Source organism: Cygnus olor, chromosome 4 (assembly GCF_009769625.2).
Source record: "Cygnus olor isolate bCygOlo1 chromosome 4, bCygOlo1.pri.v2, whole genome shotgun sequence".
Classification (NCBI taxonomy): Eukaryota; Metazoa; Chordata; class Aves; order Anseriformes; family Anatidae; genus Cygnus; species Cygnus olor.
Window position 1 is genome coordinate 77,633,101 of NC_049172.1, and position 25,591 is coordinate 77,658,691.

Below are 25,591 nucleotides of genomic sequence, written 5' to 3' on the forward strand. Positions count from 1 at the left end.
GGAAATGGGGATGGGTGACTCCGGGCTGTGCTGCGAGCCCTCGCTGGCCGCATCCGGCCATGAGGTGCAGGACGCTCGTGCCTGACCTTCACGTGGGCACCCTGCTTCCTCAGAGCTTGGTTCTGCACTGGTGGGGGTTGGCCACTGCCTTGCTCGGTGGAGGAACAAGTGAGGCCCGTGGCTGTGCAGAGGTGTGGGCCATGCTCGTGGGCTCCAGGGCTGGGTCAGGCAGTCGTGGGGCTCCACCAGCTCCCCGCGCAGCCCCGCATGGCCCTGCTGGACTCGCTGTCCTCAGAGTGCAGCAGCATGTGGTGCTGCTGGGGTCATGCAGGCTTAGCTGAGCTGCTGGAGGTTTGGATCCAAGGAGGAGGGAGCTCAGGAAGGATAGGACATGAGCTTGCAATGCTAGAAGCAGCGTGCAAATGATAGCGCCCAGCTGGTGATTGCTGACAGCTGCCTGGCAGGGCCACTCATGGTCACGGCTCCCTTTGTGGGCTCCTGCCCCGTCCCTGCGGGTGTTTGGGCTGTGTAACCCCTTTCTGGAGGATTCAGAGCAGCCAGAGCTGGATGTCCCTACAGCTGGTATAGCAAGCATGGTGCACAGGGCAGGCTGCGGGGGCCGCAGCAAGCAGAGCCCGCACTGGTGCTCGCCCTGAGGATGTCGCTGCCGTCACTCCCGCTGGTGCCTTCCAGGCTGGTCGCTTGGGGCCGCTTGCTGTCTGCACCCAGTGCCTGCATTTTCCCTCTCAGTCCTTCCTGAGCATCTCTGCCGAGCACCTAACCCAGCCCTAGAGCAGCAAAGTTCTGCGCAGGGCCAGGAGCAGACTCCTGGGATGGCACGAGCGAGGACAAGCTCTGTGGTGGGTAATGGGCCAGGTTCTCACCTTCCCAGAGCCCGCGTGGTGCCCCCCTGCTGCACGGGTGGAAGGCACGGACACACACACATCCCGAGGCACAGCGAGAGCTGCGCGGGGGGCTGGGTGGCACCACTGCCTCCTGCCTCAGAGCTGGCTTTGTTCAGTCATGTCGCAGGCGGTAACCAAACGGCTTCTGGCTCCACGTGTTGAGCTTTTCCTGCCTATAAAAACCAGCAGAACTCTTTATAACTTAGAGGTGTGAGCTGGTGAATGCACGGACATCTGGCTGGCGCTGTAACTCATTTTCCATGTGCACAGCAGTCCCGTGCCAGCTCCCACACGGCAGGGGCATGTCAGTGCCACTGCTGAAGCGCAGTGCTCTCTCTGCAGCGGTGCTCTGTCCCATGGCCTGTTTTCCACCAGGTTTTCTTTAGTTCTTACCTCTGATTTCCCTCAGCCAGGCACTGCAGGCAAGATGTTCCTCTGAGCTGTGTAATCCAGACCCTTGTTGCAGCTCGGTGCCCTGCTGCCCTGGCAGCTCCGTAGCGTTCGCCATGGGACCACAGTGCCTGCGTGTTCCCCAGGGCTGCTCCAGTGCTCTCACACAGCCCTGAGGGCAGAGTTCCCCCACGCCTCTGTCAGCATCTGCCATGGGACTGGTGGTGTTGAGAGTGTGCCCTGGGCTCTGCTGAGCTGAACCCACCATCTGCACCCGCTGCTGGCCGCGCTTACACCGAGGCATTCCCTGCTCACACACAGCCACCTGCTGACAGCTCGCCTTGACAGCGGCTCTGGTACAGGATAGCCGAGCTTTAGGCTTGTGCAGATTTTCTCCCGTATGGACCTCTGGATGCTGGAGGCATTACCCCCCCCGAGTTCAGCTCAGCTGCAGCACCAGGCTGAGGTACCTGGTGCGCAGACGTACCTGTGCCTCGGTAGCTGTGCCCCGTCCCTCTGGACAAGCCCCCATCCGAGCGGGTGCGGTCCCTGGCAGCAGTGGGTGCAGGTTGTTCCTGCAGCACCTTGGCACAGCACAGACCTGTGCTGCAGCTCGGCAGGACACTTCCTCCGGCTGCTGTTCTACCTCTGTGTTTGGCAGCAGGACCCATTGTGCTGGAGTGCGACGGCGTTTTGCTGGCTTTATGGAAGTTCATTGCAATTTGTCCCAGATATCAGTAACCAGGAATTATTACTCCTGTTCATAGTTCACTGGATAAAGAGGTTAGGGACAGAGGCTGGCAGACAAATGAAGTGGTTTAGGTCGGAGATGAAGGTAGAAGCCGCGGCAGGCTGCGGACTGTGGTCCTGACGCAGCCGGAGCGAGACTTGGGCTGGGCGGAGGCGAGGGGCCCGTGCCTGCCCGTGGCTGCCCGTGGGCTGTGCCCTGCGTGGGGACGGGTGCCCTTCCTGGCACGGGCTGTGGCTGGGGAGGTGCTAAAAGACATCTGCATGCTGAGGATGCCAAATGCTCCCTGAGGGGTTGCTGAAGGGACGGGGGCTCCCCTTTGCGCATGGGATCTGCTGCACAAAGGGGGTGTTGGATTTCTGCACTCTGGGGTCTCAGTGCGCAGCACCTTGGTGGAGCAGAGGGGATTTGTGGCTGCTGAGCAGAGCAGCACGGGAGGAGAGGGCAAAGCCATCTGACACAGGAGAGGAGCTGGCTCCTGTGCTGGAGAGCAGCCGTTTGTAGCCTTGGCTGAAGGTGCCTTGGGTTCTGCCTTTCCCCAGCTGGTCTGTGCTCCGTTGTTGCTTTCTGGGAGGCTCAGACCTCAGAGCTGTTGGCACGGAGGCTGGATCAGACGTGTGCTGCCATGCCCTGGGTGGGTGAGGTGGCTGCGTCAGCTCAGCTGGGGAGGAGTACGAGGCCACGTTGTGCTCCACAGCGGGGCTCGGGGTCTCTACACATGTAAGCTGGCAGTCCTGGTGCCGGCCCCCACGGGAGGTGGTTGCTCAAGCTGTAGGTGCTGTGCTGGCATCGACAAGACTTTTATTTCAGAGGTGTTAGGGCTTGTCCAATGTTCTCTGAGCTGCAGAGGTGCCTCCTTTCCTGGAGGGGGAAATTGCTCTGGGTCTTGTGAAAAGGGAGGGATGCCTGGGTGTCCCTTACATCTCTCTCTGGCAGAGAGAGCCACGTTTGCCCTGCTCAGACTGTCGCTGCTGGTGTCGCCATCCGTCCCCGGGTGTCTCCTTGCGGGATATTCTTTTTTACACATCCTGGCCTGGCTCCCAAGAGCTGGAGCTGCTCCGGCATCACCGCAGAGCCCTGCTGAGACAACCTGGGGTGGCTTCTTCCTTGTGCCTGGCTGGAGAGAAACTTGGTTTTAACCCTGCAAAGCTTCTGCAGGAATCCTGGAGATGGCGGAGCTGGAGGGTTAACAGCTTTCCAGCTGCTCTGAGTTCTTTGTGTTAGCAGGGAATGTTTCTTCTATTATGGACAAATGAAGGGGGAGGCTGGAGCCTCCTCCTAGTACCGTCTGTACTAGCACAGCTGGCGTCTTATGTGGGGAGCAGCGTTGCGCAGCCTCTGCTCAGGGCGCTGTTACTGTTGGCCAGGAAGATGCGGTGAAGCAGCAACCTGCACCTGGGCTGCAGGGGAGGGCAGGATGGGGGGTCTGGGGCTGCTCCAGTGGGAGCAGGAGCTCCAGGGTACAGCTTCTCCTCCACAAGCACCGATTGCCTGTTGCTGCCAGGGGCTGGAGCACTGCGTGGGGCACTAAGAGGGTGCTGAGGAAACCCGTGCCCGCAGCCCCCACTCCCACAGCCACTGCCAGCAATAACGAGGAGCATTCTGCAGGAACGAGGAGCGTTCTGCGGCCTCCTTGCTTGCTGTTTTCATGAGCTGCAGCCAGTGATGCCAACCCCCAGGAGGCTGAGCCCTTCCCAGCCCAGACCGGGGGCTCGGTGCTGCTTGGGGAGATGCCCACCAGCGGTGTGCATCGCCTGCCCCCCCCCAGCAGCACCCGCCGTGGCCGTGACACCTCTTGTCTTTCAGGTGAAGGTGAAGAAGCATGTCCAGCTGGTCCTGGAGCGGCTGCTGCACACCGTCAACCGGAGGGTGATCGTCCTGGAGCGGGAGAACAGCTTTAGGGTGAGTACCACCGCTCTGCCAGGCAGCAGCACCGCACTGCTTCCCCCGCTGGCTCCGGGGATGGAGAAGCGCCGGGCTGCGCTGACGTGGGCACGTGGGAACAGGCGGCAAGTGGTGTTCTTCAGCTGGTGCTGCGGTCTCTGGCAGCAGCTGGCCAGGGATGGATTTATGGGTATTTAACACCGCAGGATGCATGAGAAAGCCCAAAATGGGAGGGAAGAAACGTGCCAGAAGCGGGTTCTGGAGTAGAGGGTGTGCTGGGAGGAGCAGGCCGGGTGTTTGTGATGCAGAAAGAACATTTTGGAAGCAGATGAAGGGGTTTGGGCAGTATTCTCTGGAAAACAAGTGACAGACCCAGTGACCCTTCATAATTTTACATGCCGGGAGCACGTGGGAGGAACGTGCTGGGACACCCACCTTGTGCTGAAGGGTTGGCAGGTCACAGAGCTGCTTGGCTGAGGCTTCCTGCAGAGCAGCTGCACTGGCTGCAATGATTTAGTTATGAAGGAGGGAAGCACAGCTCTGGCCTGCGTGGGCTTACACGTGCTCTATAGAAGCACGAAGGCAAACCCAGCATGCTTGACCAGGCTGTGAGGAGCAGGCCAGGCACACAGCTCTGGGTAGCAAGGGGGGTGAGCAGCTGGGTCTGGCTGCGTTTTGGGGGTGGAGCACTGGAGAAGTGCTATACCGTGCCGTGCCAGGCCACGCTGTGCCATGCTGTGCCATGCTGTGCTGTGCTGCACCATGTCACACCGTGCTGCACCATGCCACACTGCGCCGTGCTGTACCATGTCCCACTGTGCTGCACCGTCACACCATGCTGTACTGTCACACTGTGCTGTACCACCTCACACCGTGCTGTGCCATGCCACACCATGCTGCGCTGTACCAGGTCACACTGTGCTGTACCACGTCATGCTGTGCTGTACCACATCACAACGTGCTGCGCTGTGCACCATGCTTGGGGAGGTGTGAGCACCCTGAGTTGCAGCTCAGCCCTTTGCTTAAGGAATCATGCTGGGATACGCCTGTAGCTCTGCCATCCCATCCTTGGCTCTCATTCATGAAGACCTAATGTAAGCGAGGTGATATGGCCAGCAGGCAGGACAGGAGCTTTTTTCTTGCTGGCCCTGCCCCTGCTGCCCCGTTGGTGGGTCTGCCCAGTTCCCGGGCTGTTCCCTGACAGCAGCTCTGCTGTCCCCAAATGGCTCCACTTGACAAGGTGCTGCCCCAGATATGCGCCTGGCTGCAAGCAGTCTGTGGACAGGTCATGCTGCCAGGCCAGGCTGCGCCACCGGGGCTGTGCCAGCCAGGCAGAGCCAGCTCCTGCTGCTTGTGATTCAGGCAGGAGATACTTACAGGGCTGGGTTTGGTATCATTTTGCGTTTAGCTTTTGTTCTCAGGCTGCATGATTCAGTGCTAGAGGAAGCAAGAGCAAAAAAAAAAAAAAAAAAAAAATAGCTATTTGAAGCTACCTACCAGGGTTGTGACAGAGATAATGAGGAATGCCGGGTGTTGAAGCATGGCCTGATGTTCAAGGCGAAGAGAAGGAGAGCAAGCCTTTGGCTGATCCTCACTTTCACTGCTTGCTCCTCTTCCCACGTGCTGGCCCTGCTGATCTCCAGAAATGCTGTCTAGCAGCTTTCCCACTTTAGTTTATCATTTTCATACTGTTGCTGCAGTCTTGGGCCTCACCCTGGTGTTTGGGCCCCCCAGTCTAGGCTGCTCCCAGCAGCTGTGGCTGCAGAAAGGTTTGGGGGGGACCAGGGACACCCGTGCCTGTGCCAAAGGCCACCACAGCCCCGTCCTGCTGCTGCTGGGAATCAGAAGAGGATTTGGAAAAAGGCATTCCCCGTGTTCTCTGTCCCAGTAACTCAGGCACTGAAAGGTGTCTGATCTCTCTTGCCAGGTCTTCATAGCTCAGCCCCATCCCGGGGGGCTCGCAGGCACCCCGCAGCGCAGCAGCGATCTGCTGAGACGCCGAGGCTGGGGCGCTGCAGCACCTCCCACGGCCGGGCCCCGTGGCACGGCGGGGTCCCCTCGGTGCCATAGGGCCATGGCCATACAAGTGCCAGGCACGTCATCGACACAGGCACGGGCTTTAAGGCAACAGCAGCTCCTGTGCTGGGTGCGTGCTGGTCGGGTACCCTTGGGTGCCAGCTGGGGATGTCCCGGTCAGACTTCCCCATCCTCTCGCTTGCAGGGGCTCCATGACCAAACATGGGGGTGCCAGAGGCTGCCCAGGCCAGGCCAGGTGCTGTCCTCTGCTCCACAGGCCCAGTCCCCCAGCAGGTTGGCAGCAGCTGAGGCTCAGCTGTGAGCCCCCAGTTCTGCATGCAGATGGTGTGCCTGGCCCCAGGCTCCATGCAGCCCTCGCCCCCCGAGGCTCTGCAGCTCACAGGGGTCTCCAGAGCATGGCAGTGGCCAGGGGGCTGTGGGGAGCATCAGGGAGCATTCACTGCACCGTGCTCAGCATACACTCACCACCCGCTGCCGCCAGCCGCTTTCATCCAGGACCCTCATTAAACTGACGCTGAGTTTCTCCTCTCGTGGGCAGCCTTGCAGAGGCTGGAATATTTGAGCTGCTAATTTCTGCCTGCCTGTAATTAGCCAGCGCATCTTGCAGCCGGGGAGGCCCTGGCCACCTTCCCCTGCCAGCCAGCTGCAAAGGGTGGGAGAGGGAATTTCCAGCCCCTGGCTGTGTGGGGAGAGGCAGCCCAGGTCCCACAGCGCCCCGGGTACAGACAGGCCGTGTGGTGCCCCCCAGCCTCCCCAGGCTCCCTAGCCTACCAGGCAGAGGAGCTGGCAGGAGGAGACTGGCATCCCTGGGACCTCAGCCCAGCCTCCCACCCGAGACGGGGCAGGGACAGGGTTCTTCTCTCCGGCCCCCGGGTGCAGGAGACCCCCCAGTGTTTCTGACCTGGGAGAACTCTGTAGGGCCTCCTGTGGGGCCGTGGAGCTGCTGGCAGCCAGGACAGACCCGGAGCAGCAGGGCCTGCGGGGAGGAGATGGGGCTGGGGGGGGCTCCACAGCCCTGCGTGGGGAGCGCCCGCTGCACCCGTCCTCGTCCAGAACAGAAGTGCACAGCTGGGAGAGGATGTAACGAAAATAGCGTCTCCCTAGAATTTATTGGTTTCTCATTAAATACAGCAGCTGTTCCCCTCACCTCTTATTTACACAGGGGCTTCATTACGTTAAACTGAACAGTTAAAAATATAAAAGCTGGTGCTACCCAAACCCTAACATCAGAGGGAGGGAGAGGAGGAAGGAGCCTGTGCGGCGTCAGAGCTGGGTTGGTCCTCGTGGGCGCAGGGCGCTCGTGCCCCTCGGCAGCACTGGTTACAGGAACCAGAAGCATTTGCGCCTTGATTTCTTTGAGTCCAGCTTCGCCGGCAGCCTGGTCACTGGCGACGGCTCCTGCCTGGCCGGCGGGACGGGCCCTGCCGCGGGGGAGCTCTGCGCCGCCTCGCCCTCGATGTGGCTCAGCACCCTCTGGAAGCGGCCCTCCTGCTGCCGAAAGTCGTGCTCCACACTGTGGGGAGAAGGGGCCGCGTGAGAGGGCATCGCTCGCCACCGCCTGTGCCCCAGTCCTCGTGCCCCCAGGTCCCAGCGCCCTGAGGCTCCCTCCCTGCGGGTCCCTGCCAGCCCCTGACCCGCGAGCACGGCTCAGCGGTGACCGAACAGGATGCCGGCCCTGCCCCGGGGCCCTGGTCCTGCTGGCAGGCTCTTGGCTCATCCCGCAGCCAGCTGCTGCCCACTGCCCACACCCTCTGGGGCTCTGAGAGCAGGGGCAGGCGCAGGACCCGTCCCCATCGCAGACAGCCACCCTGTCCTGCCCGTGGTCTGCAGCAGGGCACGTGGCACCACGCTGCAGCACGTGGGGACCCCTCCTGCTGGAGGAGCGGCCGTGGCTCGGAATAAGAAATGCTGAGACTTCACCACCGCAGCGAAACCCCGTGGGTGCTGACCTGCCTGGGGTGGGAGCCGGCCACCAGCCCAAGCTGGGGACTGGAGCAGATACGAGGGGGGGGGTCCAGGGTCTGTGGGACCCTGGTTAGCACTGAGCACCCCCGTAGAAGGGCTGTACCCAGCCCTGATGTTACAGACCCCCAGTGCCCTTCTCCCCTGAGCCCAGTGCAGCCGCGGCACCAGGCATGCAAGGCCTTCACTGCTGGCTCTGACACCGCTCGTCACGCAAGGCACGCGGGTGCCGTGGGTCTGGGTGGGGAAGGGGGGGGGGGGCTGCATCACCCACCACTGGCACCAGGTCTCCTGCACGTCCCCGCTGCTGTCCCTGCAGCACCCACAGGCAAGTTGCTGGCAGCCACGTGCTCTAATGCTTCCTCACCCAGAAAGCGCTTCAACCTCCAACCAGCCGCCTCCCCTCCGATCAGCAAGGTGCTGCTGCCTCTGCCGCCACCATGCACGTGGCCTGGCCGCCCCACACACGGGGACCCCAGCAAGCTCCTGTGTGGTGTGCTGGCAGCTCGTGTCACTGCCTGCCATCAGGACACCCACTGTCCCCAGCTGCCTCTAACAGGGCTCCAGGGCTCCAAGGAAGGGTGCACGTGCTTGCTGCAGGGGTAATTCCCCACAGGTTCTATCACACTGCTGGGGAACTCTCCCGGAACCAGGCCCCCGTCCACACTTGGCAGCACCCTTTGAAATGGTGGGTGCATGCTGATGCTGATGTCCCTTGCATGCAGGGGAAGGTCGGGAGGTGCTCGCAGCGCAGCCAGAACCCCTGCAGCCCCTCCCCTCCATGCTCTCGGGCTACCCGTCCTCATCCTCATCATCTGCCACAGGGGATCCACCTTCTGTCCCCCTGCCTGCGTCCCCCTTGTGAGGTGCTCAGTCACAGCCCCGAGGCCAGAGAGGCTGCACTGCTGCTGGCCGGGGTCTGCCCACGGTGGTGCCCCCCTGCCCCTGTCCCATCCCACTCTGCCCCCACCCCATGTCCCACCGGAGCCTCTTCCCATCACGTAGGTGGCAGCTAAACCCAGCGGGAGCCCTCAGCAGGAGCCTGGCTGTTACAGGAAGCCACCTCCCGCAGCAGTGACATCTCCCAGCCGCAGTGCCGCGTGGAGACAGGCTCGTCAGTCCCAATTAGCACTGAAGGCCCCCATGAGCTAAGGAGGGGGAGCTGACTGTTGGCTCTGGCGTAAATAAGCCAGGAACAAGAGACACGGCCCCAGCAGTGCCGCAGTGGTGTGAGGGTGCTGGGGCGCAGCGGGGACAGAGCTGGGGCACCCCTGGCCCTGAGACGCCCAAGGAGAGCGCACACGTCCCAGGCACCCAACGCAGTGCAGCGGGGCAGCGGCTGCTCCCGTGCACGCTCCATGACCCTGGGGAAGCAGAGCCAAGGCACTGTGGTCCTGGACCACAGTGAGGCCCTGGCATGGCAGGGATGTGGCAGCCCGGGGACACTGCTAGGGGCACTTGTCCCCCAGCAGCCTCAGGCACTGACATGGCATGGGTGCCTTCCCCAGCACAATCAGCACCCAACGGCAGCATCTGCATGAATTCACGCAGGGACAATACACAGCCCAGACTCAGAGCTGGCAAGCCCATCACTCCTGTAAGGTTTTCCCCCGACACGTTGCTTTTAGAGAAGATAAATGCCCTGTCACCTCATCAGAGCAGATCTCCTTTCAGCTGCCAGCCAGCCTACTGTCCTTTGTGAAACAAACAGCATCCGGGAGGGCAAGCCAGAGCTGCCCCCCCAGTGACAAAGGGCCCAGGTTCAGACCCAAGGACACCAGGACCCAGCCCGGCCTTGTGGCCATGCTAGGAGCAGGCTCGGAGCAGTGCGGTGCCTGCGCCCACACTGGGGCCACGGCAGCCGCGTGCTGTGGGAGGTCTGGCAGCGGTGAGCTGAGCCCGGCATGGGGACAGGCACGCTGCCCTGGGCAGCAGCCACAGCACCGGCACTGAGCAGCTGCAGCTCTGCCCCTAAGCACCCCTCCTGTCCCTGGGGTGCCCGCGGGGTGTTTGGAGGCAGGCAGGGAGGTGCTGCACCTTGCACCCAGGTGTCTTGTAGTGCCGCAATCGTCCCTCATGTCGTGCGAGCCTCCGCTGGCACACCAGCACTGCTTGCCTCTGCCCAAGGGGCAGGCAGCATGGCGGGGCCGGGGCGCCATGGAAAAGCTGCGACTGTCGGTGCCATGTCCCCCCCAGAGAGCTGGGACTTGCCCTGCTCTGCCTCGTAGCCACGCTAGGAGTGTGATACCTGGAATCAGGATGGAGGAGAGCAGGGGCCCCACTGGGAACACCCCCAGGGTGGCAGAGCTGCCTCGTACCTGTAGATGATGCAGGCACAGTCCCGGCAGGTCCCGCAGTTGGCAATGTCCTGCCCTGTCCGGTACGAGTGTCGCCTGCAACAGAGCACAAGTGCTGTGAGCCTGGAGACCCGACCTCGATGCCTGTGCCTCCCCCAGGCCCTCAGCTGCTCCACAGCATGTACACCGGCTGTCAGGGGCCCCTCTGCTCCCAGGATCCCTGCTCCTCTCCTTCTCTGTGCGATGCTCTTTGATGCCAGGCCAAGCACGGTGCCTCTCAGCTCAGTAGATTTCTCAGTTGGTTGCAAACCAGGCAGGCATGGCAGAAGCCCTGAATCCTTTGCACTCTGTCAGCCTCATTTTATCACCACCCCAGAGCTGTACCTCATGCCCAGGGACACCCCAGGACACTATGCATCTCCCCATGCACAGCACCACGCAGGGAGTGGGGCCATGGGCAGCGTGGGGACTTGGGGGGAGCACTCACAGCACACAGCAGTGCCCTGACAGATGGGCAGAGGGAGATGTGCCAGCCTAATCGCCAGCCTACGCTGGACTTAGGATTTCTCTCTTTTTGAAGCTTTTGTATCAAAGAAGCAGCCTCCTCCAGGGAAGGTGCATGGGACTTGAATAAAGCAGAGATGGCTGATGAGCCCCAAAGGTCAGCTCAGCCCCAAAGCCAGTTCTCCTCCTGGATCTCTGCAGAAAATGGTACTCTGCTGCTAGTGCTAAACACTTGCCCCAATGCATCCTCAGCCAGCTGCATCCTGCTGCCCTGCCGGAGCTCAGCAGCTCCCTGGGGCATCTCCCTGTGCAGCACCGAGCTCCAGCCCCTGGCACCAGCTGCTCTGAGAGCTGTGGGGAAAGGGCCCCCCTAAAGGCTGTCGGTCACCCTAACAGCTGCCTCCTCCTCACCTCCTTTGCCCCTCAGGCAGTGCAGGCTGCGGCTTTTTGGGGGACAGCTGAGAAAACACCCCCTGTCCCAAATATCAGTCGCAGCTTCCTGCTTGAATCATTCTCCTCTTACTCGACCTTGATCATGATTGTTCTCAGCCCTCGGAAACTAGGTCTTTTAATGCACCAAATTATATATTACAATTGGGATTATACTGTTAGCACATAAATTAGATCATGATACCTTTTATATGCATATATAAAAGGTGTGCATATGCGTGTACCTAATGTTGTATAAACTGCACCTCTCTGTCAGGATGAGATCTAACGTGGGGACAGACGTTTGGCTCGGGAAGTTGCTGCTGGGAGACACCCGGACCCTTTGAGGCTGCATATACGGGGCGAGCAGTGCTGGGGCTGGTGGCAGTGCTGGGTTGCGTGCGGCACCTCGGGGCCACCTGCATGTCTGCCGGGACGCTGACCCGTGGCAAATAAGGCCAGGCTATTCCTCAGCAGAAGGACACTAGGAAAATCTTTTATGTGATTTCCTACTCCATTCCTTATGTCTCTGGGCAGCGTTTGCTCATTTGACTGCAACAGTATATGGAGCCGAGATCTTAATTAAGCTCCCCACGGTGAAGCTAAATCAGCTTCCTGAGCAGACAAACTCAATTCCGACAGAGGGATCAGATCTGCCCTTTTGATGGGCTCTGCTCTGGACTTGCCCGTGCCGAGCCAGGCTGGGACACAGCCCTGACCGGCTGGGCACCTCTGGGGGCAGCCCCACAAGCAGGGGCACCCCTGGCCCATGCCCTCCACCCAGCACAGGCAGCGGCCCCCGCGCAGCCCTGAGAAGCGAGGCCAGGCAGGGCGCCAGGGCGTGCAGGCAGGCGGCTGGCACAGCGGCAGCAGGACGCTGCGCAGGGGGAGCTCAGCACCACGGCCCGGTCTGAGCTCCCCGCCTGCCTTCGCACTCTCATTAACTGTTCTGTGGGATCCTTACTACTATTATTAGCTGTAAGTGGAAGAAATTATTTAGCAGCCACTTAATTTGGTTAAACAATTAAACACTTGTGCAGGCGGGAGGGACAGGACCCGCAGGAGGTGCCCATCTGGCACGGCAGGACCTCACGCCGGGTGCCCCCTGCCTCCCTGAGCTCGCTGCCATGGCACGCACCTGGCTTGGTGCATGTGCCAGGCACGGCCCCTTGCCAGCATGAGGCCAAACTAACGAGCTGCCAAGCTAATGAGCTGTCCCGTCCCAGTGCCCTGGGCTGCCGCACGCAACTAAAGCACAGCGGAGCCCTACCTGCAATGCCACCTGCAGCTGGCACAGGCGATGATCCCCATCACCAGGCACCAGTGCTCTAGGCCACCTCTGACACAGACGGTTCGTTAACAGGCAGAGTGTGCCAAACCCTGCCAAGCCCCCTGGGCTGTGCCCCTCAGCCAGGCATGGCAGGCTCCCAGCACGGGAGCCTCTGCCTTGCTGGCGGCCGACCCAGGGAAATCCTAGCAAGTTGTTAACGGGAATATCCTGAGCCACGGCCAGCGCTTGGTACTGCAAAACACAAACGAGGCCAAGGAAACTGGCCTGGGGGATGCCCTGCCCTTGGCCTACAGAGCAGGGATGGGCAGGACAGGCAGTGGGGGCCATTCCTGTGGTACAGACCGGCAGCACCAGAGACCGAGCCCTTGACACGGGCCCTGGCCACCCCTGTCTTTCAATCACAGCCCCCAAAGGACATTTGGCCCCCTGCCCCCCACCTGCGCTTGCTCACCCATCCCGCTGGGCCTCCTTCTTCTCCAGGTCCTGGATGACGTCCAGCAGCACTCGGATGGTTTGTTGGCTGGTCTCCAGCACCCCTTCCAGCGACTGCAGCTGGGACTGCAGGTCCCCCTGCGCCCTTGCAGGGCCCTGTCCCTGAGATGTTCGGGCGTGCTCATCCCCCGCCGGCGCTGCCGCTGGCCCCTTGGCTGCAACCACCAGTTGCAGAAGGTCCTGGACGTGGCGCAGCGTCTCCGACTGCTGGGCGGTGAGGCAGGGCTGCCCATGCTGTGGGGCCTCTGGCACCTGCCCGCCCAGCTGAGTCCCGGTGCCGGAGCCCTGCAGGGCCGGAGGCAGCAGCTCCCCACATCCCCCTGGTCCCACCTGGCCGTGCCCGGGATCGGTGGCCCGTAGCCGACTGCTGATGCCGTCATGGGTGTCCAGACAGCCAAGCGCAGCTGGTGTCTTCTCTGGCGTGGTGGCTGAGCTGTGCCAGCCCGGCGCTGGGAGGATGGGGGCTGGCGGGGTGCAGCAGGGCCCCCCCCATGGCGAGCTGCAGAGCTGGTGCTGGGGTGGTGGGGGGTCCCGAGGGGGGGTGCCCTGAGCTGGCTGGTGGAGCCCCTGGATGTGCGCAGTGGGGAGGGTCTGCTGGCAATGCGGAGAGGGCTGGGGCAGCAGGCGCCCACGCGGCAGGCTGTGCTCTGAGTCGCTCCGGCCAAGCCCCTGCACTTCAGCGGGCAGCTGGGGCTGGCCGCAGGGCACAGAGGCCGGGCGCTGGGAGGGCCTCCGGCTGCCCCTGGGGTTCCTGCAGGGCCTGGCGCAGGGCTCAGGGGGGCAGCTCTTGGCTGGGGAGGTACAGCTGGCAGCAGGGCACCCGGCTGTGCCCGGATAAGGGGGACAGGGATCCCTGGGCGGTGGCGGTGACGCATGGCACGCCGCAGCAGGCTGGGTGAGGGCGGCGGCATGCTCACGCGCAGGGAGGCTGCCGGGCACATGTGGGGGCACAGCCCGGACAGAGGGGGTGGGCGAGGGGCCCCCTGGGCAGCGGGTGCTCCCCAGAGCAGTGGGCAGCCCCACTACCCCGGCCACGTTGCAGACACTCTTACTGCGGGGCTGGGAGGCTGGGAAGGGCTTCTGGAGGCTGGGGGAGGTTTGGATGGCAGCACTCGCGCACGCCTTCCTGGGCATGGGCAGCGTCAGCGAGCATGGCTGGGCCTGGGGCCAGCTCCGCCGCGAGGCACAGAGAGCCGCCGGCTCAGGGGCGTCCCTGGGGGGCGGCGAGGCACGTGGGGTGTTGGGGCCAGGGGTGGCTGCGGGCCCTGGTGGGGGGCTGCCCACCTGCTCCGCGCTGCCATCCACCAGGTCCTTGAAGCGGACCTGCTGCGTGCGGTTGCGCCGGCGCTGAAGGCGTCTCTCGATGTCGGGTGAGTCGCGGTTGAGCAGCACCGAGCGCACCGTCATGGCTTTCTCCTGGCCGCCCTCGCTGGTGGGGGCCAGCCCAGGAAGGGGCTCCCTGCTGACCATGGCTCACGGCCCCGGGGCCGAGGCCCTGTGGTGGGGCGCTGCAGCAGGGCCGAGCTCTGGCGTTCGGAGCCCTGCGCTGCACCCGTCCCCGGAGCTGTCCGGGGCAGTGGGCGGCCTCATCCCGTGCTGCCGCAGAGAGGGGATGCTGTGTGGGAGGCAGGCGAGGGGCTGCTGGGCACGCCACCCGCCGCACAGCCCCTACAGCCCGTGGCACGCTGGCGCCCTGACGGCCCTGCCCGCCACCGCGCCTCCCTGCTGGCGCCAGCAGCCCATGGTCCCGCCGCCTCTGCCCGGGCTCAGTGCCCCCCACGGTGGGCTCCCCAGGGCACCGGGTACCAGCCGTCCCTGCGCATGGCTCCTGGCTCCCAGACCTGCAGGGACAGAGAAGGGAGGTGAGCCCCGGCCCTGCTGCCCGCTCCCTCGTGTGGATGGGGACGGGGACGTCTCCAGCTGCCCCGCGGAGCCGCCGGCCTCTGCACACTCTCCCACCCAGCGCGGCCATCACAAAACGCGAAGAGACAAGCTTTGATCTCTGGCGCTGCCTCCTCAGCACAAAAGGAGAAGGGAAAAAAAGAAACCCCTTTAGCATAAACACGTTACAAGTTCACAGCTCAAATCAAGCAGAAGAAGCTGTTAAAAATAGCTCTGCCTTGCTGGGGCTTGGTACCTCGTGTTCAGAGGGCGCTGGGAGCAGGCAGCCCGTGCTGCAGGGGCACAGCAGGACGGGACGGGAACAGCGCAGAGGAGCAGGTCAGGCTGTGCTGGGCACAGGGGGCTCATACGTGGGGATGGACAGGCAGGGGGCACCCGCAGCACGTGGGGCACCTGCTGTGCATGGGGCTGGACAAGGAGTGGGGTACCCAACCTATGTGAGACCTGGCTGGAGTGGGCACAGGACCCGTCGTGTATGGGGCGCAGGGTCCCATCCTGCATGTGCCACCTGTTGGAGGTGGGGCAGGGCTGCGGGCATTGGAGAGCAGCTCAGTGCACAGGACAAGGCTGCGACTTGGGGACATTTAGCCAATTTGGGCATGTGAGAACCGGCCTCGAGGGAGAATAGGTATTGCATCTGAGATGGCAGATTCCAGTGCTGGGCTCCTCTCTGAGATGGGCATCGCTGGGGCAGGCTGCCCTGGCTGCGAGCAGGGCTCCCACGCAGGGAGGGACCCCCCAGCACACAGCTGCGCACAGCTACTCCTCCCCACGCAGGCAGGGCAAACCCCTTCCCCAGCCCTGACCCCAACCAACACCAGGCCCCCATGCACAGCTGGCTCTCTTGCGTCCACCGTGGTCACTGGCCACCCTTCCGACCCCTCGCACTGCTCAGGTACATGGCACATGCCTGGGAGCCCTGCTCAGGAGCCACTGTTCCCCTGGGCGCAGAGGATTTGTGGCTCATTTTGGGAAGCAGCATTGTGAGAAGGAGGCACTGGAGGGCAGAGCTGGAGTTGCCAGCCCCGGCAGGGAGTGACGCTGCTTGGCCTCGTGGCTTGCTATCCTGTACTTGAGGTCTGCAGATACCCACAGGTGCCTGGGCACGGGCAGGGAGCACAGTGCTATGGGTGCCCCTGGCACCACGCCGTGCCCTGCATCCCGCAGCTGGCACCGGCGGCATCCACCCTGCCATGCAGCCCAGGGAGCCCCCAGCCACCCCCAGCCCTGTGGCTGCTGCAGCACACTGAGCTGGGAGCTCTGCTCTCCCCACATCTCTCTCGCCCTCGCTGCGGATGGGCACCCCTGGTCCCGCTCGCCACCTTGCCTTGTTCTCACTGTACCGAAGCAGCTGACTCAGCACAGCAGCCTGGAGTCCCCATGCACTGGGAACGAGCAAACTTCCCAGCTGTGCCGGATTTCCCGCACCTCCCCAGGACCACGGCGAGCCCAGCAGGAGGAGGCTCAACCAGTGCCTGGCCCGTGCGGGGGACCCACATCTCACGCCTCCACGCCCCTCGTCCAGCACTAGTCGGGATGCTGCTCCACGCGTCACCAGCCAGCCGCCTGGCGCTTCCCTTCCCCAGTCTTGGAGCTGTGCCCAGACACCGGGAGGTGTTTGTGAGGCAGGATGCGGTGAAGGCACGGCCGGCGGATGGGGCATCTCGTTAGTATGGACAGCAACAGGCTGAGGAGGGGAGGGAGCTCACTGGAGAGCCGAGCTCTGTGCACGCCTGAGGCAGTGGCCATGCTGGCACCCACATGGAACAGGGCAGAGCCTGCCGGGCCCACAGGACCCAGTCCAGCCCCACAGCGTGGGACCAGCAACCCCAGCTATGGCTGTGCCAGTATGGGAAACACGCTCGGTGGCAGGGGATGGATGGGCTGGCACGTTTCTGTGCTGGACTGTCCTCCTGCATGTGGTTCAGCACCAGCACAGCCTGCCTGAGCGCTCCCGGAGGACAGCTTGTGTGGCCACCCTGCTCTGGAGACTTTCTTAATGAGGATGCTCATGGACATGGGGCAGGGGTGCCAGGAGCCACTCCAGCAGCCGAGCGTGGGGCAGGAGCACTCCTTGCACAGTCAGGCAGTGGGGGCAGACATGCACCCTGCAAGCTCCCAGGGGGACCAGGCTAAGCCACAGCCGACGGCAGAGCGAGACCAGGACACCTCACTGCCTGCGCAGCAAACGTGATGCTGTCAGTCAGCGGGGCATCCGCTGAGGCACCCTCTGCCTCCCAAACCGCGCTCCGCTGGAGAGATCAGAGACATGCCACAAGGACAAAGAAAAAGTCTATAAATTATACATGCACTAACTGCATTTGGAGAACAGTTCTAAGGGTGTCAAACACCAAAAGCTAGGACCCTCCCACTCATCCTTCTGCATATGCATTAAGGCACGGTCAGATTTAGTGCTGTGCTCAGGCACTGTTTCCAGCATGCCTGCATCTTCTAGTGCTAATGAGTCCTGCTGTGGGACCGAATCAGGACTGTGTAACCGAGCGGCTGCTGTACCTCACGCAACCCCCTATACCGGAGCCGAAGCTGAAGGAAACAGCTCTGCCAATAGATCCAGCTGGAAGCACGGCTCCAGGGACATTTTGAATGCACAGAAAGGGCCACGGGGAAGGGGCTGTGCAGGAAGCACAGGCATGCGGCACTCAGCCGCACCAGGGTTTTCCAGCTGCTATCTTCAAGCTTGTTTACTGGGAGATGGCGCTCGGGACGGTGTATGCCAACGAGCCTGCATGCTCACCCAGGCCCCCACACAAGCACTGCTCTCCCAGCGATGCACCACAGTCCACAGGCCTTCCTGTGCCCACAGCTCCCTGCCCCTGGGCACCTTGTGCAGGACCTGAGCTGCCAGACTGAAGGCACGGGAGCAGAAGCGTTCCCTGCTGGTGCCAGCCTCCCCAAAACAAGGCACAGATTGCTTTGCTTGGTCTTGCCCTGCTGAGTAATGTGGTGCTACAAAGCTGGAGCCCTTCTGGGGTCCCGAAACGGAGTCAGCCCCTTCAGGGCCAAGCTGCTGTGAGCCCAGCACTGCAGCAGCTCCCCTCTGGAGGGGGATGACCAGGACTGGGGATACAGGCAGACAGGGGAGGGGACAGTTGAAGGGTGAGAGCTGTCCTCGCTCCTGCATGGTGGCTGAGGCTGTCCTCAGGTGCCCTGTGCCAGCAGCTCTCCAGCAGTCCCTGCTCGAGCGAGTGTAAGGGCTGCGCACACCGGCACCCCAGCCTCATGCCCAGCAAACACGGGCGCCCTGGAGTGAAACCCGGCGGAGCAGCTCTGCGCACCCCCCGCAGCTGACGCAGGGGCAGGAGGGCTCCCCACACTTTGCTTTTTGCGCAGGGCAGGGAGCCAGCAGGCACCGGGGATTCAGGGTGTTCCTCTCCCAGCTTTGCCAGCAGAGCCGCACTGAGGAGGGCAGGCTGGCTGTGCCCGTCCTGCTGCTGGCCCTGAGGAGACCTCCCCGTGCGCACCAGTGGAGGAGGCAGGGCAGGGCAGCCATGCTCCCGGAGGTGAGGAACCCACCAGAGCTGTGGGCACCCCCGGCATGCAGCACTCCCGCAGGCGTGGAGGTGGGGATGCCACGGTGTCACAGGACCTTCCCCTCTCGCAGCTCTGGATGTGTTAGCGTGGCCGAGGCCACAGGAGAGCCTGGCGCAGGCAGGACGTCGGACCCGCAGAGCCCTGAGCGCAGAGGCACTGGGAAGAGCCGGGGCACGGGGACCTACCAGCCTGGTGCCTCTGTGGGCAGCGGTGGGAACAGATGCAGAGCTTGATTAATGACAGATGAAGGATGGCAGCATGTACCAGTCGTGCCAGTCAGCACAGGGTTATAGGAAACACGGTTCATCAAACTAATTTTCTGTCTGTTTTGATGAGATTCCCAGTTTGGTCGACGAAGGTAAAAGCCTCGATGGAACAGACTTAGATTACTGTAAGGCATTTGACATTTTGACGAAGAAAGCAGAATGATACGAAAGCAATGTGGCACACATTAAATGGATTAAAAACTGGCTAACCAGCATGTCTCAAGACATAATCATCCAGCGATCATCACCAATTAGCCGTGCTTCTGCTCAGGTCCTGTGGAGGGGTGGCCGGGGCCCTACACTAACACTGGCTATTAGTGACCTCAAAGAAGAAAAGTCAGCACCGATAAAATTTGCAGATTATACAAAGACTGAAAGAAGGATAAGGAATGAGAACAGCAAATACAGTGCCATGCAAGAAGCAAGGAACAGGCACTGCAAAGAGGGGTCTCTGCTGTGGGGAATGGCACTCCTCTGCAGCCTTGCAGGTAAAGTGCAACAAAACAGTGCCCGGAAATTGGCGGTCGGCACGTTCAGATGGGGAATGACTTTCTTGAAAGGTGAGGTCATCCAGTGTTAGAGCAACTTGGAAAGGATTTAGATGGTGGTGGATCCTCCATCTTGGCAATTGCTTAAGGTCTGAGTGTTTTTCTCCTCTTGTTCACATGGGAATTACAAGCAGCAAGTCATATCAGATGATTTATCGATAAAATCAGATGACGCCACTGTAATGCAATAGATGACACGAGGACTTCAGTGATGGGCTCGCCAGATAAGCTGGATGCTCAGTGCAGCTGGGAGCAGATGTCCCATCAGCTGAACGAGACCCAGGAGCCGTGGAAGTGACACGGGCTGCTTCCCCGCTGCCCGGCCACCGGCACCACCGAACTGCAGTGCCGATGCCCCCAGCGCTCAGGCTGCCCTTGCCCCCACACGCATCAAGTCTTTCTCCGAACGTCTGGGATTCACGGCCAGCTCCGACTCACGAATCAGCCCGGCGTCCTGAAGCCCACGAACCTGCTGCTCTGCTCCGGGTGCTGGGGTCCCGAGCCCGGCGGTGCATCGCTGCCCTGCACCTTGCCAGCGCTATCAGCTCCTGCCCGCAGCCCAGGGCCTGCGCGTCCCTCCTGGAGAGCGAGGGCCTGCGACAGTGACGCTGCTCCGGCCGGTCCTGATTAATGGGCTGGTGAATCTTGTAAGAGAGGCAGCAAATCTTCCCATGCTGTATCTTGATAGATGGGCTGCAGGGTTGGCCTCAGAGGAACAAAGCCCTGCTTCACACCTGCTCCTCTGACCACCACAGATGCTGCAGAGCGGAGGCACAGCCTCCAGCTGCCTGCCCACTCTTGTCTCCCCACACCGGGATGGCACAGCCCTGCCCAGCTCTTCCTCCTGACGCCACGACGTCGGCGCCCTGTGCAGAGACCAGCTCAACACTGCTGGGTAGACCCTGGCCACCGGACCCAGGGCTGCAGGCACCACCACGGGGGTCCCAGCCACCCCTGTGCCCAGCAGCGATCCTGCCTGGCCCCAGCCCGTTCTCCACCCATCCTCCACCTCCTCCTCCTCCTGGCAACGTCTGTGGAAGAAGGAAAACCAGAGCAGACACATAAATCTTCTCCTCAAGACGCAGGAAGCTGGGAGATTAGATTTATGAGAGAGGAAGTCATATTCTTCTGGAGCTGCAGAAGAGAACAGCTAATTACCCAGCTCCACTACTGGGTACAACGGTTCCTCTTGGGACAAAACCTTTGCTGTCCCTGATCTCTGAAAGGGGATGAGGTGCTAAGGCAAGCACAGGAGGAAACGGAGGATGAGGCATTTGCGCACAGCCGACGACCAGGCAGGAGCCAGGTTCTCGATACATCAGCCTTAAGCAGGACTTAATCCCATTTTGGCTCCAAGAGGACTCGGCACGTTTGTACTCAGCATGGAGCATCCACGGGATGTGGGGGTGGAGGACTGAGAGCGTCTCCTCAGCAGCCAGCAATGCCAAACCCCAGCTCCTCGCAGGAGCAGCACCAGCACGAAGCCAGCGCATGCCCTGCCCTCGCAGCTGCTCTTGGAGGCTCTTCCAGCACCGGGTTGTTTGGAGGCATGCAGACCTCCTAATTTCCTGCAGGCACTTAATCACGGCCAGTTTATATCCGTTTGTGCTTGTGCCAGTACCGTGCTTTGCTTGAACAGCTCTTCTCCTTCCTCAGCTTGGAGCCCGTGTGCTTTGCCGTGAGGACGCAGGCCCCTTCCATGGCACAGGTTGGCGGCGGTGAGCAGGGGCAGCCCTGCCCACGCCCTCGAGGCCAGCTCCCCGTTCGTCCCGTCATCCCCACAGCTTCACCCATTCCCATGGGGGCTGAACACCACTCCCCCCGCTGCATCCAAGGCAAGGTCTCGTGCTCTGCTCCAGCACCTCCGTGGCTCTACTGGAAACACCCAGACAGTTCCATCTGAGGACAGCAAATTCCCTGAGCTGGGGCAGCGCCCTGAAAGACTCACACCACCACGCACACTCACTGCAGACGCCACTTGGGTGCCCCAGAGGAGCATTGCTGGCACAAAGGTCCCTTTTCTGTGACAGCAGGTGCCTGGTGGAAGTGGCAGCTCGCACAAGCCAAGGGATCTGCACGCATCTTTATTTAGGTCACTGGCTGAAGAGCTCTGCAGGAAAATGAGTCACTCTCCCAGCCCCAGGGCCCGGGAGAAGGCAGGAGCCCCCAGCCCAGCCCAGGTGCTTCCTGAGGCCCCAACACCTCTCCAGGGCTTCCCGAGGCTTCTGCAGCCCCTGCGTGGGTCCCACAGCCAGTGCCTGGCAAAAAGGACACCAAAACCCATGAAGAAGCAACAGCGCCCTCCCAGCACCCAGAGGCCGTCGTCTCACCGTTACATCATGCTTCCCTCTTTCAACTGCAGATACGCTGGTGCTGTCAGGTGGAAGCGATGTGGCCAGGAGATGCAGCAAGATGCAGAGCCTTTGGAGAAAGCCTTTAGAAGCCTGTGGAAGCCAAATTATTCCTCTGTCTCCCATGGATGCTAATATGGCTGTCGTGGCAGTAGTGGCTGTGTTCTTGCTGTGACTTGCTTTCGTTCCCTCCTCTTTGCAATGCAGAGGAGCGCTACTGTCACCATTTTCAATTGAGACATGAAGAGGCAGAGTGACCTGCCCAGGGGAACACAGGCAGACCACGCAGACAGCCTGTACAGAGCAGGAGGAGGTTAGGAGTTTGTTTTACGTCCCGAGGCTTTCCTTAACCTGCTCAGTGGGAGGCGTGAGCATCTCCCATGCAGCCTGCAGCTCCTGGGCTGCGCAGCACTACTTGGCTGACTTTCCTAGAAGCTACAGAAGAGACCACCTTGGGAAGAAGAAGGCACCCCCTTTGTCTGCTTCCTTCCCAGCAAATGTGGTGTGGGCACATCGCATTCTTCTGAGTCTCAGAGACACCTCGTGCAGGTGCACAGACATGGGGAAAACACCTGACACGGAGACCTGGCCTCGAGAGCAGGCAGGCTCGGCCGGTGCTTCCTCCGGCAGAGGCTGTCCCCAGAGTAATTACAGGACAAACAAAATAGGACATGGCCTAAAGGCTCGTGGTCACAGGAGACACAGCTCATCACAAGACATCCCACAGCTCCGCACTTTCCCGGGGAGAAGCATGTCACCCCTTGCAGAACCGGGCTCTGCTCTCCATCTGGAGCCACGCCGCCAGCCAGCAGCCTGCGGGCTGGTGAGCCCCAGCAGACGGGGACTGGATGTGCTCCTTCACATGCCAGGAATTTTATTAGAAAGCCACAAGCTGTCCACAAAGCACATTTCTGGAAAAAGCTAGAAAGGTTTTGCCGCCCATCAGTTCACGGGCAGACGGCCACAATGCCCCGCCTCGTGTGCACCTGTCCCGGGGAGCCTGGCGCAGCCCCACAGGGGGGCACACAGCCCCGCTGCCCCTGCAGCTCCAAGCCCACATCCCCACGGGGACCGGTGCCCCCGTCCCGCTGCCGCACCGTCTGCAGGCTGCAGCCCTGGCAGCGGCGCTGCCGCGCGGGCAGCGGGAACAGGAGGCCTCTGCGGCTGCAGCTTCCCAGCACCAGTGCGGAGAACGTCATCTCAGAATACAAATTCCTGCCTTTAAGTGGATTTCCAATGCCATCTAGCAGCCGGCCCCCCTTTATCTTTATGCGCCTTAGACGACACTCGCTACCAGGGGAATTTAGGAATTAGCAAGTGTCTTTGCTGCGTGCCTCGGTTTCCCAACCCACAAAGCAGCCAGGGTGGTACGGACTGCCACTGTAAGCACACGAGACAGACACCGTCCAAAAGCACTGGTTACGACTGAAGTATTGTTACTACAGATGCAGATGAACCCACTAATTATTTGTGGCCTCTGAACAGTACCATACTATTAAATAATTATAATAACTATAATTTGTTAAGAAGATAACCTCAGTCTAAAGGAGCTTCTGTGTTTAAATCCATTCTGCTCCTCCAAGCGCACGGGAAGGATTTTGAGCACTTCCCAGCAGATGTGAAACCTGCCAGGACAAGACCAGGGCCGCCAGCCTGAGCCAGCTCTTGCCTGGAGCTGCTTCCAAGCCCAGGAGGGACTTGGGCAGCTCCTGGTCCCCTTCTCAGGCAGGCCGCCAGTGAGGGGGGACAGCCAGCGGACCCTGGCATCCCCAGCTGTCCCAGAGGGCTTGTTCCTGTGCCCTGGGAGGCGCCGGCAGCTGCAGGCTGGCAAGCAGTACCCTGCCCCGCCACGGGCACACGGACACTCACCGTCCCTCTCCAGGCACACAGCCACAAAGCCGGGTCTCAGCGATTACTCACACGTGTCCACCTCGTGCTCTGATCAGAAAAAACGGCTCCGTGGAGACCCCTTCTCCTGACTCCCTGTGTGCCTCTGCGAGGAGCTGCAGCTCCGACTCAGTTCCGCGTGCACTCCTGCGGGGAGGAGAGGGACTCGAGCAGTCCCCAAGAGCTGTGCCTTCGTATTTCACGGGCAGCGGCTACGGCTGCCCTGGCCCCACTTCCACTGCCCCAGCTGCCGAAGCCCTGCCGGCAGACACAAAGGCCTTGTGTGCAGGACATGGCACTGGGAGCTGCCGGCAGCAACGTGGGCTGAATCTCTCCAGCGCCAGCAGCCGTACCCGCGGCCGGCATCAGCGCAGCGTGCAGTACCGAAAGTGACATCCCTGGGATCATGTGTGTGCGCGTGTCAAACACAAACACGGCTCTGGCTGACGGACGTGTCTCCAACCCAGGGACAGCAGTGAGCCAGGCAGGCTGCTGCTGGAGCCCGGCTCCATGCCCACGTCTCCCACAGGAGTCGGTCTGCGAGCGGAGGTGCCACGAGCTGGGGGGGTGGCAGGGCAGGAGGGCTGCAGTGCAGGGACCAGACCCTGGGGGTCTTCAGCCCTTCTAACGCGGCAGCGCCCAGCACCGGATTTGTCCCCTCGGCCGCAGCCCCCAGCACGGCCACGTGTCCCCAGGGACCCCGGCACGGCCTCAGCAGGGTGCTCGGTGCGGGTGCCACCGGCCACCTCTGCGCGGGGTGTGGGTGCCGCGGGCACCGTGCCCCCCGTCATTCCCCAGCCAGCGGGGCAGAGGCGAGATGAGCCCCGGGGGTGCTGCGACCCCCGCGGCACGGGAAACCGGGGCTGCCCGGGGCCGGGCTCCGCGCTCCGGCGGCGAGGAGGAACGGGCACGGCCGCCCGGGCACCGCGGCTCCCTGCCGGGCAAGCCGGCACCGCGCCCCCGGCCCCTCCACCCCCCGGGCCCCCGCGCATCCCGTGGGCTGCTGCGCCCGGCTCCCGGCCGCGGGTCCCCGTGCTGCCCCGGGGTCCCGGTGCCGGCCCTAGGCTGCCCGTACCGCCCCGGGGCTCCCGGCCCCGGGGCTCCCCGTTCCGCCCCGGGGCTCCCCGTTCCGCCCCGGCTCCCGGCCCCGGCGCAGCGAGCGGGCGCTGCAGGGCCGATGCCCGCGGGGCTCAGCCCGGCCCGGCCCCGCCGCCCCCCTCCCCGGCGCCCCGCTCCCCGCCCGGTACCTGCTGCTCGGCGGCGGCGGGCGCGGGGCGGCAGCGGCGCGGGGCGGCGTGCGCGGGGCACGGCCGGGGCGGAGCCGCGCGGGCTCGCCGGTACCGGGAGGCGGAGCCGGCGGGCGGGGCGGGGCCGGGGCAGCCCCGTGGCGGCGGGGCCGGGCGGGAGCCCCGGGCGGTGCCCTCGGGCGGCGGGGATGGAGCCCGCCGCGCCCCGCGCCGCTCCCCCGCGCGTCCCTGCGGCCGCCTGCGGTGCCGGGCAGCGCCCAGCGGGGCGCGGCCCCGGCCCCGGCCCCGGCCCCGTGCAGCCCCCGCCGGCCGCCGGGCTTTGCCGAGCCGCGGGGCGCCCCGGAGCCTCCGCTGCCCCCAGCCCGGCCCTGCCCGGGGCGCTGCCCCCGAGCCCGCAGCGCGGGGCCCCGGCGCGGCTGGAGCGGGGCTGGGAAGGGCCCTGCCCGCCGGGAGGGGACCAGCGGGGCGCAGGCGCGGGGGGAGCGCCGGGCGGGGGGGTACCGGGAGGCGGCGGCTGCAGCGGTGGGCAGGGGCTGCGCCGGGCCCCGGGCGGTTGGTCGGCATCCCCCGGGCACCGCGGAACCGCTGCGCTGGCCGCGAGCCCGTCCCCGCGGCTCTCGTGTGTGCCCAGGTTCCCGTGGTGCTGGGGCAGCGCCGGGACCGTGCAGCGGCTCCGGGTGCTGCTGGGCCCGTGGCGGGGCTGCGGCCCGGCCGGGCGCTGTCAGCGAGCAGGGTCCTTCCTGTCCGCATCCACCGGTGGATTTGCGTGAGGGACCATGTGCTGTGCTGGGCTGCCCCTGGGTCTGTTCCACGTGCACGTGCCATCCACCACACAAATCACACCCATACGTGGAGCAGGGTCTGGCTGTACGGCTTCCCGGTAATGTAATTTAAACGTA

At 62.9% G+C, this 25,591-nt stretch overlaps 2 protein-coding genes across 3 annotated transcripts in view; one reads left to right on the forward strand and one right to left on the reverse strand.

Moving 5' to 3' along the window:
* Positions 1-25,591, forward strand: part of LOC121070151 (dedicator of cytokinesis protein 2-like) — a 69,566-nt gene that overhangs the window by 29,603 nt on the left and 14,372 nt on the right. Inside the window, exon 28 of the mRNA XM_040556811.1 lies at positions 3,850-3,945. Within this exon, the coding sequence (XP_040412745.1) occupies positions 3,850-3,945 (96 nt within the window). The remainder of the gene's footprint in view (positions 1-3,849; positions 3,946-25,591) is intronic.
* Positions 7,058-24,749, reverse strand: LOC121070153 (INSYN2B protein-like). Of its 2 annotated transcripts, none has more exons than XM_040556831.1 (4): positions 24,693-24,749; positions 12,899-14,780; positions 10,245-10,319; positions 7,058-7,477 (listed from the first exon to the last, which is right to left on the reverse strand). In XM_040556831.1, exons 2-4 carry the CDS (start codon positions 14,407-14,409, stop codon positions 7,285-7,287), a joined length of 1,779 nt encoding a protein of 592 aa, XP_040412765.1. In that variant the 5' UTR covers positions 14,410-14,780; positions 24,693-24,749; the 3' UTR covers positions 7,058-7,284. The 2 variants fall into 2 exon arrangements, with proteins under 2 accessions (XP_040412765.1, XP_040412764.1); XM_040556830.1 differs by lacking the exon at positions 24,693-24,749 and adding an exon at positions 23,479-24,259.

What these genes read in the sequence shown, in the direction of transcription:
- LOC121070153 (XM_040556831.1), bottom strand. Translation starts at nt 14,409, where the DNA reads ATGGTCAGCAGGGAGCCCCTTCCTGGGCTGGCCCCCACCAGCGAGGGC. An exon ending in AAGGAGGCCCAGCGGGATGG is followed by an intron (nt 10,320 to 12,898) that starts GTGAGCAAGCGC and finishes GCTCTGTTGCAG; the next exon opens with GCGACACTCGTACCGGACAG. An exon ending in TGTGCCTGCATCATCTACAG is followed by an intron (nt 7,478 to 10,244) that starts GTACGAGGCAGC and finishes TTCTCCCCACAG; the next exon opens with TGTGGAGCACGACTTTCGGC.